A 16,941-nucleotide genomic window follows, 5' to 3' on the forward strand; every position below is an offset into this window, starting at 1 on the left:
CATAGATCAGAAGGAAGATGGGACAGCAAAAGTCTGTAACAACCAGTGCTGCATTGAGAAGGACAATACAAAGAAGACTTGGGAGTTAAAGGCAACAGGAGGAAATCAGTTGCTTGATAGGGAAAGTGGGATATAGAAAACAGAAAGGGATGCTTCTCAAAGGTAAAATTTACTTATCTATAGCTGTGAATCTAGAAAAAGACCTGAAATTCCCACATATAGTCTTGTATCCCATTTGGAGAGAGGAGCGAAGATGTGGTGTTGATCTCTTAGAGAAAATGTCAGTGTGACTGTGAAAAATCCTGTTAAAATATGAAGTGATTTAAAAATCTTTATTTAGACCTAGGCCCACAGTAAACAGAGAGCTTGTAAAGAACAACAAAGATACGTTCAGATGACTTGATTTAAAACTGTGCTGACAGCCCAGAGACTGTGTTCCTGGCATCTCTTTAGATTGGTGGTCATAGGAGAGCTAATAGGATCTGACATCTGGATAGCAGCAGGATTTCAGAATCGCCAAGTACTGATGTGTAACTGTCTCTTCAAATCCAGGTTGTTCACTTCCAGGCTGTTGAAATACAAGCTTATGACAAGCTCATCTTCCTCAAATCCATCTGTCACAGTTTGAACTCTGTCTTCAGTACAATCTCCTTTCTCTTTCATGGGACACATTACCAGCCTCTCAGTCTTACCTCTCTTGCCTTTTGGATCGACTTCAGCTCACATGCATTTCCAGATAGACTCATCTAACAAATGACCCACATCTAAAAATGACAATCCCTGCTTTGCCAACTCTGTTGATGGTGGGGAAAAAATGCCCCCCCGGGCTTCCCTGGTGGTGCAGTGGTTGAGGGTCCGCCTGCCGATGCAGGGGGCGCGGGTTCGTGCCCCGGTCTGGGAGGATCCCGCGTGCCGCGGAGCAGCTGGGCCCGTGGGCCGTGGCCGCTGGGCCTGCGCGTCTGGAGCCTGTGCTCCGCAACGGGAGAGGCCACAACAGTGAGAGGCCCGCGTACCGCAAAAAATATATATATTTTAAAAAAAAATTAAAAAAAAAAAAGGCCCCCCAAAAGCAGAGATTTAAACAATGTGTAGTCTCAGAAGAAAGAAATGGAAAACTGTTTGAAAGCAGGCACAGCATAGGGATGCTGAGCTCCAAGCAAACTGCTCAGCAGCGCTAACCTGTCTCTGGGATGCACATCTTTGTGTGCACTTGGGTCTCACACTCCCCATTCCTCTTCTGTTTCATGACCGGAGAGCTGGAGATATTTGGCTTTTTGCAGACTAAGTCCAGTCTCTAGTCTAATCCCCAACTTGGAATGGATTAAAAGAGCTTCAATATCATATTCTCATAATCAACATCATTACTTTTGCTCTTGGTCTTACTTAAGCCTTGTGACCTGGTTCTAATCACTTCAGTTGTAGTAGCAAAATTCTCCATCTAACTGCCTGGGCCTATACTTTTGTCTGTCATTTGCCTAATTTTCAGTTTTTACATCTTCTTTCATTAGTCCTGTTTATAGGGATTGGAGTCCAGGCACTAAATGTCTGGCAGATAGGGTTATTTGCCAGTGGAAGAGTTCCCAGTGCCGCCAATCTTCTTGGACTATTGACTATCTCATTTACCTCGTTTGTCTTTAACTAGTTCTTTTCAGTTATTGGAACACTCCATACCATGTTGGATTTCCCTGGTTGCCGATCTCAGAGCTGTATTTCTACCATAGTTTAATATAATAATTAAGAGCATAGTCTTTGGAATAAGTCTAATTTAGGTTTGAATCCTGGCTCCATTACTTACTTGCACTGTGCTAAATTATTTAACTAACCTAAACTTCAATTATGCCATACATAAAATTGGGATAACACCATCTGCTTTATAGAATAAATAAGGATTCAATGATGTAATGAATATAAAGTTCTAATCATAGTAATTGGGACGTATTAAATGCTCAAAAATATTGTTACTTTTATGGTAACTATTGGAAAGCTTGTATTTATTCTGCTTACCCCTTTCCTCAGATATTCCGCCCATTTTCATCCCTTCCGTCTAGTATTTGCTCTACTTCCCAGCTGAGGAACACATTTTCAAGTTCCAGAGTTTTTCAGCTTTATCCTTAAAATGGGCCTCGCTATGAGATGTAATAGTCCACTCAAAGTCTTCCTTCTCCCCTACCAGCTGAAATTTTACTTTGTTAGATTTTCCCTTAGGTATTTCATTCTTTTTATTTGTTTACATTATTAGACTGCTAATTAGAGATTCACTTGTGTTAACAATCAGCTTCCCCCAAGTATTAAAAAACCTCTGGCAGGGGAATTGGACTGTCAATTATTCATACATTAGCTCATTGTAGTAAGCGGAACAGTGCCCCCTAAACCCCAAAAGATGTGCATGTTCCAATTTTCACAACCTGTGAAAATGGTACTTCACATGGCAAGAAGGGACTTCTCAGATGTGATTAAATTACAAACATTGAGATGGGGAGATTATCCTGGATTCTCCAGGTGGGTCCAGCCTAATCACATGAGTCCTGAAAAGCAGAGAACCATTCCCAGTGGTAGTTAGAGATAGATGTAAGGACACAAGGAGGGACGCTTGAGAAATGCTACATCACTGTCTTTGAAGATGGAGGAAGGGGTCCACAAGCCAAGGAATGGAGGTGGCCTCAAGAAGCTGGAAAAGGCGAGGAAATAACGTCTCTCCTGGACTCTCCAGAAGAAAATGCAGCCCTGCTCACACCTTGGTGATAGCCCAGTGAGACCCATATCAGACTTCTGAGCTATAGAAATATCAGGATGAACATAACTGTAGTTGACTCTTGAACCACACAGGGTTAGGGGCACTGGCCCCTGTGACGTTGAAAATCTGTGTATAACTTTATAGTCGGCCTGCCTTATCTGTGGTTCCACATACATTGATTCAGCCGACCATGGATCATGTAGTACCGTAGTACATATGCAGTGAGAAAAATCCACGTGTAAGTGAACCTGCACAGTTCAAACCTGTGTTGTTCAAGGGTCAACTGTGTATTATATTTCATGTAAGAAGCAGTATAGAGATTTGTGTTGTTTTAAGATACCAGATTTGTGGTAATTTGTAATAGAAAACCAGTACACTCAGTATGTTTGTTTCCCACTCGGCATTCATTCCAGTGTTCACAGTAGGCCATATGTTTTTTCTAGAGGAAACTGTTCCTAATTGCAAATGATTGCTGACTTAGACAATTTATAATCTAGCAGGCTCTTTGTATGAGGATGGCCTTTGAGTCAGACAGACGGATTTGAGTCTTATCTCCACTTACTCACAGGAGACTTGGGAAGTTTCTCATATATTCTGAGATTCTCCCCTTATTCATACATCAGGAAGAGTGAAATCTATGCCCTTGGTAGTTATGAGGAGTAATTGAGATAACATGATATCCCCCAAATTATAGTGATTATTATATTAAAGCGAATATGGAGAATTTAGTCTTTTTATTTATAGTACTTATGTATTGGGTGTTGTGGAGATTGAATAATAGTCCATAGGCAAAAAAAAAAAAAAATTCCATTCGTGTTTAATAATTTTATAATTCAGATCAGAAACGTTCCAAGATCTATCTAAGGTGGTATTTTTGTCCAAAGAAAAATACTACTACAGTCACTTATAAGAAATAAAAATCTAGAAGACAATAGAAAAGTGAATATAAGATGTATATGTAAGCATACAGAAATTCAGGGAAAGATTGACTATATTCATAGTGAGGAAATATAAATTAAAAAATTTTTGCTCTGGGCTTCATTTTGAGCTTATTGTTACAGCTAGCCATTCATGATATAAGTGCATGAAAGTATATTAGCTACTCCTGATTTTAGGATATGCAAATATGTATTCATGTCCTAACAGTAGCAATCTTTTTGGACAACAGTGTGAGCATAACCACAGTTTGCTAACTGTTCTCTCCTCATGAATATTATACATATTGAACCAAATATGCACAGAAATCTCCTGAGTGTATTGGAGCTACTCATGTGCATGTACCTATTTCCACTTAATTTTTGGATGTGATTTTATCAAGCTGGAGACTGGAGGCAGATTACTTCATCATCTTAAACAGATGAAATAATGAACAAATACATCTTCCCATTGTTAGCTCATTGCAGCATTTTAACTGTAAACATTGATTGATGAATACGTTCCCTCCAGTTCTAATGAAAAATCAGATATGTGTATGGAAAAGAAGAAGATGTTTACCCTAATAATGATGTCAGATGAGCATTATTTGTATGGAGAGCTGATGCTGAACCCTCATTGTCTGACTTGATTCTTTGTTACTTCCAGCTGAGTTATGTTCATTGTCTGTGATTCATCTTTTTCTCTCATGCCTGTTGAATGGAAAGAAGAGGGGTCTGTGACATATAAACACATGGGGCTGGTCTTGCAAAGGTCCAAGCTCTAAGCTGCTTCTGCCTGAACCAGTTCCTAGCACTGAGGGCCACAACACCTCTAAGAAGGGACCTCTGATAAGCTGGTTTGTTGATTGGTTTATGTGTCTGAAAATCCATCTGTCAAAAATACTACTGGGCACTGCCTCTGTGCCAGACATTGTTTAGAACTGGAGAAAAAGGAGTAAAAAAGCGAGGTTTCTAAGCTTCTAGGACAGACCCATCATCTTCCCAGAACATATTGCAATACCCGCAAACAACAAATGAGGGCAATCTTGAGTAAAATATAACTCACTGTCCGATATTAGTAAATTAGGTCAAATGTAAGAGCTTTAAGGTTTAACAGGCTTTCAAGGGTAGGTATGGTTTCTATCCAGATACTCAAATGTCCAAATGTTGTGTTTTTACTATTGTGAAAACACAAGTTTATACTTCTGGCACTTAAGTGTCTTAATCAGCAAAACCCTTAATACAATAGTGATATTTCTACCTAATATTTATACTATGAAGACCTGAAATATATAACTTCTGCTTCAATCCCCCCTCCCCCCTCAAACTCATTCCTCATTTTTTTCTAAATCAGAAACTCAGTGTTTTTCTTCCATAAAATATAGGAAGAAAACTTTCTGGGGTACATTTTGAAATATGTGCACAAGTTGTAAAAAAGGTAAATACATTTTGATGTACCAGTTTGACACTTCTATAATTTATGCCCAGGGGGTATCAATCTAAGAGATTAAGAAAGATGTATTTTTTTTCTATTAAAAAAATAGAGGAGGAGCAGCAGGAGAGAAGTTTCCCTTTAGTTTGTTCATTTGTTAAATCTTCAGAAAATATTTTAAAAACTAGTATTTTAAGAAAACTTCTGAAAAGTTTTAGTGTTTCATCAGCAGTGACTGAAATTACCACTTGGATTTTTATGACAAATAAAATTTCTCAATGTATACACAATGTAATTTTTTTTTTTTTTTGGCAGCCGGCATTCAAATAGAATTTTGCCACATGAGTTTTCTAATGTTACCTTCTAATTCCGTTTGCAATTCCCTTCAAAGGAAAAGGATGGTATTACCTTGTTAAAGGAAAAAGTTTAAGATATTTCTACTTAATATTATGTATAAGGACAACTTTTAATTAATGAGTAATGCAGTTTATTCTTTACTGAACTTTTTTGTGGAAACAGGTATGGCTAGGTAGGAATGACAGCACTATTTTTTTTTTAACATCTTTATTGGAGTATAATTGCTTTACAGTGTTACTTTCTGCTGTATAAAAAAGAGAATCAGCTATATGTATACATATATCCCCATATCCCCTCCCTCTTGCACCTCCCTCCCATCCTCCCTATCCCACCCCTCTAAGTGGTCACAAACCACCGAGCTGATCTCCCCTTGCCATGCAGCTGTTTCCAACTAGCTATCTGTTTTATATTTGGTAGTGTATGTATGTCAATGCTACTCTCTCACTTTGTCCCAGCTTACCGTTCCCCCTCCCCATGTCCTCAAGTCCATTGTCTATGGGAATGATAGCACTGTTAACTGAAATTCAGATTTCATAAGACAGTATGTCTAAGCACATTATTTAAAACTGTATCTCCTCATTTTTTTGGGTTATTTTGAATTGTCTAATTTATTTCAATAGAAGTTTTTAAAAAATCCCCAAATGGGGTGAAATATTTAGAAAGGCATTGTTAACAGTGTTAACTATCCTAATCTTATTAGAATATCATAAGCAGTACAAAATTTAAAAGAACAGCATAGAAATGAAGGACTCACTAAGAAATAATCTTTATTTCCTGATTTAATGATGTAAAGTATTGCACTTTATTATTTCATGTAAAAAATGTAGCCAACAGTAACATACAGATATATAATTTAGTATTTATTTTATGCATTTAATAAACTTTTTTTTTTTTTTTGTGGTACATGGACCTCTCACTGTTGTGGCCTCTCCTGCTGCGGAGCACAGTCTCCGGATGCGCAGGCTCAGCGGCCATGGCTCACGGGCCCAGCCGCTCCGCAGCATGTGGGATCTTCCCGGACCGGGGCACAAACCCGTGTCCCCTGCATCGGCAGGCGGACTCTCAACCACTGCACCACCAGGGAAGCCCTAATATACATTATTTTTCAACAGCTGTATGTTTGCTGTATGGTACATTCTTAAAAATATGCTGATCATAGTTTGTAAAACAAAAACCTTATAAAACAGCAAAATTTGCAAACTGATCAGAAAAGTGTTTTGGGAGACTAGAAAAAATACTTTTTCGTTTAATCATGTTTCAGATCAGAGACTAGAGATGTGGCATCTAAATGTAATGCATGATCCTGGATTTCATCCTGGATAGATAATAGCTACAAAGGACATTACTCTGAGAATTGATGAAATTTTAATATGGACTGTTCATTAAAAAAAATTTCATCAGTATTAAGGTTCCCAACTTCGATCATTGTAATGTGCATTTGTATGAGAATGCTCTTTTCTCAGGACATACAAGCTTAAGTGTTTATAGGTAGAGAGATACAATATCTCAAATGGTTCAGAAAAAAATAGTATACATATACATTTTTAAACATCAGTTTTATATTGAGAACATATGAATGATAAATAAATGCTATAGAATATAAATAGTGAATCAGGGTAAGAAATATATAGGATTTCTTTTTTATATTTGATAAATTTGTTACATTTTGTAAATTTAAGGTGTACAGTGTGTTACTTTGATACATTTATATATTGTAATATGACTGCCATTGAAGCAATATTTATCACATTACATCATTATAGTACAATATTATTGTCTGTATTCATTGTACTGTGCATCATATCTCTATGGCTTATTTACTACTCCTTACAAGTTTGTAGTTTTAAACACCATCAATTTTAACCCGTCACCTCCTGTAGCTGGTAACTACCATTTTACTCTCTGTGTTTTACAGGTTCGACTTTTTTAAATTCCACGTATGATTCTCTGTTAGTGATATCATATAGTACTTGCCTTTCCCTATCTGACTTACCTTGCTCAGCATAATGTACTCAAGGTCCATCCATGTTGAAACAAATGGCAGGATATCCTATTTTCTCATGGCTGAATAATATTCCACTGTGTATATGTGCCACATCTTTTTATTCCATTTATACGGATTTCTTGCAGCTATTCTGTGCATTTCAAATTATATCAAATTAGAAGCTACAAAAATAGAATTTTCACAATTTCAGAGGTCTAAAAGTTTTCAGTAATTGTAGCATTGGTGGGTTAATTAGGCCTTTGGGATTTGGAGCAAAATTTACTTTGTTGCTCACTGCTATCTAGAGGGTCCTGGTTTTAAATATTTAGTTTTTATTATAAAAATTATATACACATTAAAGAAACTTTGGAATGTATAGAAAAGTAGAATTTAAAAGGCATTTGAAAATCTATTGGTCATTTAATTCTTTAAGATTATAGTTTTTATACAATAGTCTCTCTATATATAATCTTTCTAAAACTTGGTATAAATGTCCAGAGGTTATATGTTTTTCTGATGTCAATGTAAAAAAATTAAGGTAAGCAAATAGATTAACATACTGTTTACGAATTGTCACAATTTATCTTGATGGGCTCCTGTTTACAGGTGAATGTTTTAGATTCACCAGTGCTCCTGTGGAGCTACTGTAACCTTCTCCCTATGCCCTCTATAGTTTTGCTCAAGGCAGCATATTTGATCACCCATATAATGAACTGAAAACCTCCTATTGCCAAAGTTAATAGCTCTTCATATTTGCCATTTGTCTTCAGGAAGTATTTGCTTCATCTGAAAGTTCCAAGTATCAACTTTGTTTTTAAGCCTTAGCAAAGCAGATTGGGATTCTGGAGGATGCCTGGAGGATGTTTCAAGTTGCTCAGAATCAAATTATCATCCAAGATGATTTCTAAACAGTAATATTAAGTAATAGCTTATATTCTTAATGTATCTTTCTAGTTTATGTCTAGCATCTTGAAAAATATAATTTTTATGCATAACTGGTTTGAGAACACAAAGAAAGATTTGAGTTGAATGTGATTTTCAACTATACATTCGTATTACAGGTCAATTAATTTATTCTTTTGAGAGATCACTTTTATCATTATCAATTATTTCCTGACTATCCAGTATGTATAAATTACTGTGTTTGGTGCTGAGTATATAAAGAGGTATATAAATCACAGTCCTGTTCTCTAGGAACTTAAAATTTTAAACCATCATAAACTTAAAGTGCCATTCAGTAGATTAACAAAAAGCCCATTATTATTATCTAGTAGTAGTGTGATTTCTACTAACTGCATGTATACTCTTGTTCTAGGTAGAGAACTTCAGCCTAAATTAATAAACTATTTTTGGAACCAGAAGATTATTTAATCATGCTTTGCGTCCTACAGGAAACAGTTAAATGTAAAAAGCTCTATCCTTAATTTTAGCTTTTTTGAGCTTTAGAAATCAAATCTCTTGACTTTCAGTTTTGCTTTCTCTCCATTTTAACACTTTGTGTCCCTTATAGAATCTCATGATTTTTCATAATCAAATAAAGTGAAGGCAATTATTAGAGAGGAAGTTTCTCATGGCAGCACTTCACCGTTTGACATTTGTGAGTTGATCTTGTGATTATTTTGAGCACAAAGGATAAGATGTTATCATAATTTATCTTCCAACAAATTGCTTTTTATCCGTGAATATTGAAACACTCATTTAACCAACATAACTTAGTATTACCTGTATCAGGAAATATAGAATTGTTTGGAATTATGTCAGTTTACAACCCTGAATCTAGCTATTACTATTTCAGTAGACATAATACCCATTAGCTATTATTTCAGTCCTACCTGAGGAAGATAATGGGCTTCTCTGTGGTATGTCCTGTACTCATAATTGTATTTTATAGCCCAGTATACGTTGGGTCTTTTGCAATTTTAATCTAGGTTGGGAAATAAAAATATAAAACAATAGTCTTACTTTAGAGAGTTCACAGTTTATTTGGGTTCAGCATATGGATGTGTGGAACTCTAGCAGTAAGCACAGCAGAGGGACACAGGCAATTAAAAATAGTCATAACGGCTTGGAGCAGCAGGAAGGGAAGTGAACAGAGACAGAGTGGATCAGGTGTGAAAAGTTCTCTGTGTTGGTGTGGAGATAGAGAATAATGGGGCAGGGTAGTTGCATTTGGACAACAGACTGCCTGAGATTCTGTGTTCCTGAATTCCACCTCCCATTCTCTGCTTCAACAGGTTGAATCTAAACAAGTAACAGTCTCTCCAGTAAATCAGAATTGGGGGATATTGTGATCACTATGAAAGAACCTTGGTTTATGCACAAGAAAATATGCCAATGTAGAGGGGGCCATAACTAGGAAAAAGATAGATGTGCAACAAAATTGGATTAGTGGAAGAAATGTATATCTTTCTCTCATATGCAGAAATGGTATATAAGTCTGATTTAGGAATAAGATTTTCTAGTAAAAGAAAGAAGGAAAGAAAAGAGAGCCTAATTAAAAAATATATATATATTGAATTTAATTATATACATTTAATATACACAAAATAAATTTCACAAAGAATGTACTCCATTTTTAATTGCAGGAGAAATTTTTTTCTTTTTTAATCCTTGGATATGTCTTATGAAAAGGAAACAAATAACTAAACCCAAATGTTTAGAGTGTTGCACAATGCCTTATGGGTCTTTGACAATACTCTAAAAATATCAGTTGTTGAATTTGGCAAAGTTTGAGAAGAGAAACTGTTTTGCCTTTTGTTTTTTCCTAACATGAAATTAAGGTTTTTCCTTTGGTGATGACTTAAAGCTCATTGAGCTTTGGATAGTTCGATCAACCTAGTTTATTAGAGCATCTCACCATACTGTGATTTGGTTACAATCTGTATAATAGGGAACTGGAGAGAGTTCTACTCGTTATTTTTTTTTAATATAATTTAATTTATTTTTTATTTTGACTGCCATATGGCATACGAAATCTTAGTTCCTTGAACAGGGATGGAACCTGTGCCCCCTGAAGTGCAGAGTCCTAACTACTGGACTACCAGGGAATTCCCCGGGTTCTACTCTTTAAGTGTGATAGTTTAAACTGGGAGTAATTCATTGCATTGTCTACTATCTTTAGGAAACGGATTAGACATGTACTGTAAAGGAAAGAAAAGTACCACAGGCAAGAATAAACTACCTCTGCAGAGTAATTTGCTTTGTAAACATGTAGGAAAGTGTTTAACAACGTAATTAGAGTTGTCTGTGAGATCTACTAGTCCTAGGCTTGCTGACCTCTCTAAGTCCAGCTTATGGGTCAGCATGTTCTTCAAATCTAGGGGACACCATTCAAATTGTATTCTATATGACTTTGGCACTTAGAAGCCATCTTTTGTGTGTGTGTGTGTGTGTGTGTGTGTGTGTGTGTGTGTGTGTGTGTCCTGTATCACAAACTCTGGATGTACCTCAGATTTTAGCTACCTGTTGGGTTCAGAAGGACTATTTCATAAAACAAAGATTTTCTCTACATACTTTTTCTTTACTGCTTTAACTTTTGTTGTGGTTCTGTTTATGGTAGTTGGTTTATTTGAAGAGTGTTTGCACTTGTTAGGAATCACCGTCCTTTTTTACAAATGTCCAGTGTCTGTAAAACCATTACTGTTTAAATATTTTGCCCATTTTTTCATCATTTCTGATGAAAAAGTAAATTCAATCCCCATTCTTCCATCTTGGCCCGAAGGGGAAATCCTGACCTCTGTCTCCCACATCTGTTCTTAGAGCCCTTGACATTTTTGTCAGCCTCATCAGACCATCTGAATCCTTGACAATTTTCTTAATCTTTCTCAGTACAGTGACTCTTTCTGGCTTCACCTATATGACTCTGCACTTTTTACTCAAGAGTTTATTAATTCATTGTTTTCTTAGTAACCTAGGTTTTCATACTTCATAGATTTTGATTTGTGTGCCTGTTATTCCTCAAGTTTGTATCTATATTACATACCTGTTTCTCACCCTTTCACATGCCGCTTGGCCCTACCTCTTACTCTAGCCATTGCCATGATTATTTTCTGAAAGCTTTGAACAGCTTTGCATAAGTACATTTGTACTACTCTTTGCCTCAGACTGGCACCTCAGACCATACTTCTGCCTTTCTGTTCTGCTGTGGGCACCACTGAAGTAATTTTTCAGGGTGCAGGAACCTGGTCTGGGCTCATGAGTACGTAACCCAGAAATGTGTGGAAATTAATGACTCTGGTGGCCACCCTTGACCAATAAGTAAGGTTGATGATGGGGAAATGTTTTCCTGTTTAATCCGTTAGATTGACTCGTACGCAGGAGGCCCCTGGAAGACTGAGCACTGGCTACCCCGAGGGAGTAAAGGCAGCATGGGTTTCCTTCTCCCCAGCAATGCCATTGTCACAATCCTCTTTATTTTCTCCCCTCGACTGCTTTATCCTCCCCATTCGTTTCTATGCTACTGAAAATTGTAGAAAATAAAAAAACTCTCTTGACTAGATCTCCCAGTAGATCATATCATCTTATCCAGACTGGGTTCATTTTCTGCCAAGTGATCCAACTGGTCTTCTTGTGTTTAACTGCTTCCTTAATCTTTCATGTCTTCATACTCAAAACTGGCCACCTTCACACATATTCTTACCTGAGCTGTTAAGAAGTATAAGACTTTACAAGATTAGCTTCCACATTTTCTTTCTTCAATACATCAAAATGATTTTGAACTGATTCCTCCTCTCTATAAAAAATACTTAAAATATCTTTAATATACCTCTACTTTCTAGTGTTAAAAGAAGTGACATCAATTATTAGAGTTAATTTCCCCAACTATGCTCTTGATTACCTCCAATCCTAACTTCTAAAGTCTTTACCAATCTTCTCAATCTTTTTTTAATTTCCAGTGCCTCCTTTTGCTGACTATAGCTATGTTCAGATCTCACCTGTAATGGAAGAAAACAAAACACAAAACCAAAATCCTTTTTTTTGACCCCATTATTATTATACCTATTAACCACGAGCTTTTCTTTCCTTTTGTATTCAATGGAACATTGACTGAAACAGTATTCTATTTTATTACGTATTTATTCCTTAAGCCCTGACAACCTAATTTCAATCTCTACCACTCTCCAGAAACTACTGTCTTAAAGGTCAGTGAAGGATGAAATAATCATTAAACCTCATAGTTTCCTCAGGCATCCTCTCTGATCACATTCCAGCATGTTCCAGTAAATTCCAGTTTTCTTCTATGACATTGTGAAAACTTCTACCTATTTAACTTCTTCCTCTTTGCAGTTCCTGATCAATACCTTATCTACTCCCAGAGTTCTCTGTAAGTTCTTTCACTGACACTGATTCTTCTCCCACACTCCATTCTTGTATTATTTCTCATTTCTTATTGTATATTTCTCCTGGACAATGAATTGGATGGCAAATTTAACTTATCTGCAATGGAGCTTGTCATTCCCACTGACTCCCTTCATATCTCAGCTGTTTCTTGTAACTTCCTTGTTTTTGATCAGTAGTGCCTTTCTTTAAGACACCAGTGGATTCCTAATTACTCTTTGCGTCTCCCATATTTGGAGAAGAGAAAGCAAGGCACTGTGATTTACATACACTATCTCATTTAATCCCCACAGCGATTCATATTTCATATATAAATAAAGTAAGACCCGAAGTGGTAGGGTGAGTTGCCTAATGTTACAGAGCTGTCTAGGGATGGGAACCATGTCTGCTGGACACTGAAATTCATATGCTTTTCAGTGTGTAACAGAATGAAGACTCTTAAACAGCAGTGTATCCTGAATCAACAAAGAAATATTCAATTATGTTTGCTATTGTATTTATTAAGGAAGGAATGAAGACAAAAATACATCTTAGAAAGACTGTGAACCTTCAACAAGAGATGAAAGTAATAAAGATTTTCTGTTAGACTTTGTGTTATTAAAATGGTGTTAACCAGAATAACTTCTTTCCCAAATTCCTCAATCAAAGTTATGTTATATACTGAGCTGTATTATATACTAAACTGGGTATATATTTACTAATATCTTTCATGTTGAGGTCAGGGTTAGAAATAGGTTTGGGTTTTTTTTTTTAAGTATGTATTATTAATTAGATATTTATCAATGCTAAACTCAACTCAACATTTAAAGAGAATTCTTACCTCTTGGGCTTCAGAGCCACGTTAAGTTTGATAACTGAGACAGAAGAATCTAAAGTTAAAGGGAGATCAGTAGCAGCAGTTAGATTATAGTGTGGAAATGTCCTATAGGTGTGCAGGGTGGGAAATCACGTGAGAGCCTGTAAGTATGGATTGTATTCTGGGCAAATGATGCATCCTCATCAGGCAGTTGCGCACTGAACAACTGTCGATTAAGTACCATTTTATCCAATTTAGACCTAATGAACTTGGTAGACGAGATCCCTGCTGGATTAAGGAGCAATCAGAGTCTTATTTTGGGTTCTGTGCCATCTAGGTCAAGAAGTTTCCAAAGTGTTGTGTATATTTACTTGGTACAAGAATGACACAACTTTCTTATCCTTCCTTCTGTTAATTCCTTAACAAATATTTATGGAATATTATTTGTGCGGTAGGGAGTTTCCATTGGTGAGTGGTAGATAGTGAAATAAAAGACTTAGAAAACTGTTCCTTGCCTCTGAGGAGTTTTAGTTCCATTTTTGCTAATTTTCCTGAATTAGTCTGAATGACAGTTTTTTTTTCTAATCAAAAGGATGAAAAGAATTTTGTTTGAGTCTAAAGACAAAGTAACTCTCTCCTCTAGCAAGAAGATTGATGAAAGGTCTTTAATAAGAGGGAAAAGGAATGAAGACGTGAGGATGTGTTTTGACTCTGTACTCAGTCTCACCTACCTCAGAGGTGCAATGACACTGGTTTTATTTGGAACTTTCAGGAAGGGGTCCGGATCACCATTTTGCAGGAAATGCAATGGATGTGTCAGAAGAAGCCCATGTCTGCCTGCCCTGCAGGGAGGGCTGCCCCTACTGTGCTGATGACAGCCCCTGCTTTGTCCAGGAGGATAAGTACTTGCGACTTGCTATCATCTCCTTCCAAGCCCTGTGTGTGCTGCTCGACTGCGTGAGCATGCTGGTGCTCTACCGCTTTCGCAAAGCAAAGGTAAACCCAGGTACCCTGGTTACCTTTCTTTTTATTATGAAAGGTACCTTTCTTTTTATTCTGGACTGACCTCTTCTTTTCTTTTTCTTTTTTTTTTTTTACGTCTTTATTGGAGTATAATTGTTTTACAATGGTGTGTTAGTTTCTGCTTTATAACAAAGCAAATCAGTTATACATATACATATGTTCCCATATCTCTTCCCTCTTGCGTCTCCCTCCCTCCCACCCTCCCTATCCCTCCCCTCCCAGGCGGTCACAGAGCACCAAGCTGATCTCCCTTTGCTATGCAGCTGCTTCCCACTAGCTATCTGTTTTACGTTTGGTAGTGTATACATGTCCATGCCACTCTCTCGCTTTTTCACAGCTTACCCTTTCCCCTCCCCATATCCTCAAGACCTCTAGTAGGTCTGTGTCTTTATTCCTGTCTTACCCCTAGGTTCTTCATGACATTTTTCTTTTTTCTTAAATTCCATAAATATGTGTTAGCATACGGTATTTGTCTTTCTCTTTATGACTTACTTCACTCTGTATGACAGTCTCTAGGTCATCTACCTCATTACAAATAGCTCAATTTCGTTTCTTTTTATGGCTGAGTAATATTCCATTGTATATATGTGCCACATCTTCTTTATCCATTCATCTGATGATGGACACTTAGGTTGTTTCCATCTCCTATTCCATGTCCTGGCTATTGTAAATAGAGCTGCAATGAACATTTTGGTACATGACTCTTTTTGAATTATGGTTTTCTCAGGGTATATGCCCAGTAGTGGGATTGCTGGGTCATATGGTAGTTCTATTTTTAGATTTTTAAGGAACCTCCATACTGTTCTCCATAGTGGCTGTACCAATTCACATTCCCACCAGCAGTGCAAGAGTGTTCCCTTTTCTCCACACCCTCTCCAGCATTTACTGTTTCTAGATTTTTTGATGATGGCCATTCTGACTGGTGTGAGATGATATCTCATTGTAGTTTTCTTAAGCAAGTAGAATTGTTCCAAATCCCATTTGCTTCTCTCTTAAGCAGAAATCTTTCTATAATATGATTGGACTAGAGTGTGAAAGCTATATTTTTCAGCTTCGCAGGAGAAATAGGAATTGAAAATGTGAAACTTTATTATAACGTTTTCTTCTACAGAGTGTTTCTCCCTGTTTACCCTGAAGCTCAAGTACCTCATTGCCTTAAAGGAGTCTTTTACATCATCTCTTCAGACTCTAGAAGAACTTATTTTGCCAGTTCCCAATATATTGTTAATTTTTTCCTAGGTAGAAAGCTTTGTGGTATTTATTGTATTTCATTTTAATTTCTCTTAGCCATATTTGAAAAGGGTAAATGGACTCAACTGTTTCTGAGCACATTATACTTTGAAGAATGAATTTATTCATGACCATACATATGGTCTTGCATTAGTATCCCAGAATGATAGTGGTCCTGCACAGAGCTTATATGGCTTTTGAGAGAGGCTGTCCTTTGGTTCTGTTCGGAGGAATCAGAGTAGTATAACCATTTGTATGCTTCTGAGTTGGGGGTGGACGAAATACCAAAATATTCAGGGCAAAGCTTTCTGGGGAGCTGTCTTCAGTTGGTCACCCAATTAACTGTATGCAGCCAGTGTTGTGTCAGATTTGTGGTTCTGTTGCTTTCAGAAATGTATTTGTGCCATTGAAAAGAAAAACAAAACTTAAAGTTTCCACCTTTTCTGAATTTGTATGACCCCTTCATGTTAGCAAAGTTGTAGAGATTGGTTTAGATTACAGAACTCATTGAAAGTATAAAGTGTTCCCATTAGAAATTAAAAAAAGAAAACAACTCTGTGAATGGCATGTGTTACAAAGCCTCAAATTAACATTTAAAAAAAACCACCTCTTTTGAGATTCTAGGAGAATGTATCCATTATGTTAATGTTATAGACTTTAATAGTTATTTTAAATAGTTTCATTAACAGAAGCATACAACAAATTAGAATCAAACTTTATATCAGCAAGAAAGGTGCAAACTGGCAAATTGCTCTTCATTTAACCAATACTTGTCATTCTTTTGCAACAAAATATGTATTATATGTTAGATTGTATATATAATAAAGTAGCTGGCCAATGGAATTGGGAAATATCTAACCACTGTTGCCTAGATAAAATTAATTGCTTATTAAAAAGCCTATCACTGGCAGAGCAGGTAGAATTGAAAGGTCTATTTAATAAACTGCTCTGAAGTATCTCTATATAATGTAATTCATTTACACAGTGGATACCACAAAATTCTTTATGAATTTTAATTGATTTTAATCATTAATGATTGTTGTGCTAAATTGAGTTAGTGATATATGACGGTAGAATATTACACAGGATATTAAAAAACTAAGATAGTGCTTGCTAGACCAATGTCTTAATCTA

The 16,941-nt window shown here is 36.5% G+C and overlaps 1 protein-coding gene across 1 annotated transcript in view; it reads left to right on the forward strand.

The window, feature by feature from the left end:
• The window catches only part of GPR158 (G protein-coupled receptor 158), a 324,536-nt gene that overhangs the window by 156,292 nt on the left and 151,303 nt on the right, over nt 1-16,941 (forward strand). Inside the window, exon 4 of the mRNA XM_067703480.1 lies at nt 14,327-14,550. Within this exon, the coding sequence (XP_067559581.1) occupies nt 14,327-14,550 (224 nt within the window). The remainder of the gene's footprint in view (nt 1-14,326; nt 14,551-16,941) is intronic.

Source organism: Pseudorca crassidens, chromosome 1 (genome assembly GCF_039906515.1).
Source record: "Pseudorca crassidens isolate mPseCra1 chromosome 1, mPseCra1.hap1, whole genome shotgun sequence".
NCBI lineage: Eukaryota > Metazoa > Chordata > Mammalia > Artiodactyla > Delphinidae > Pseudorca > Pseudorca crassidens.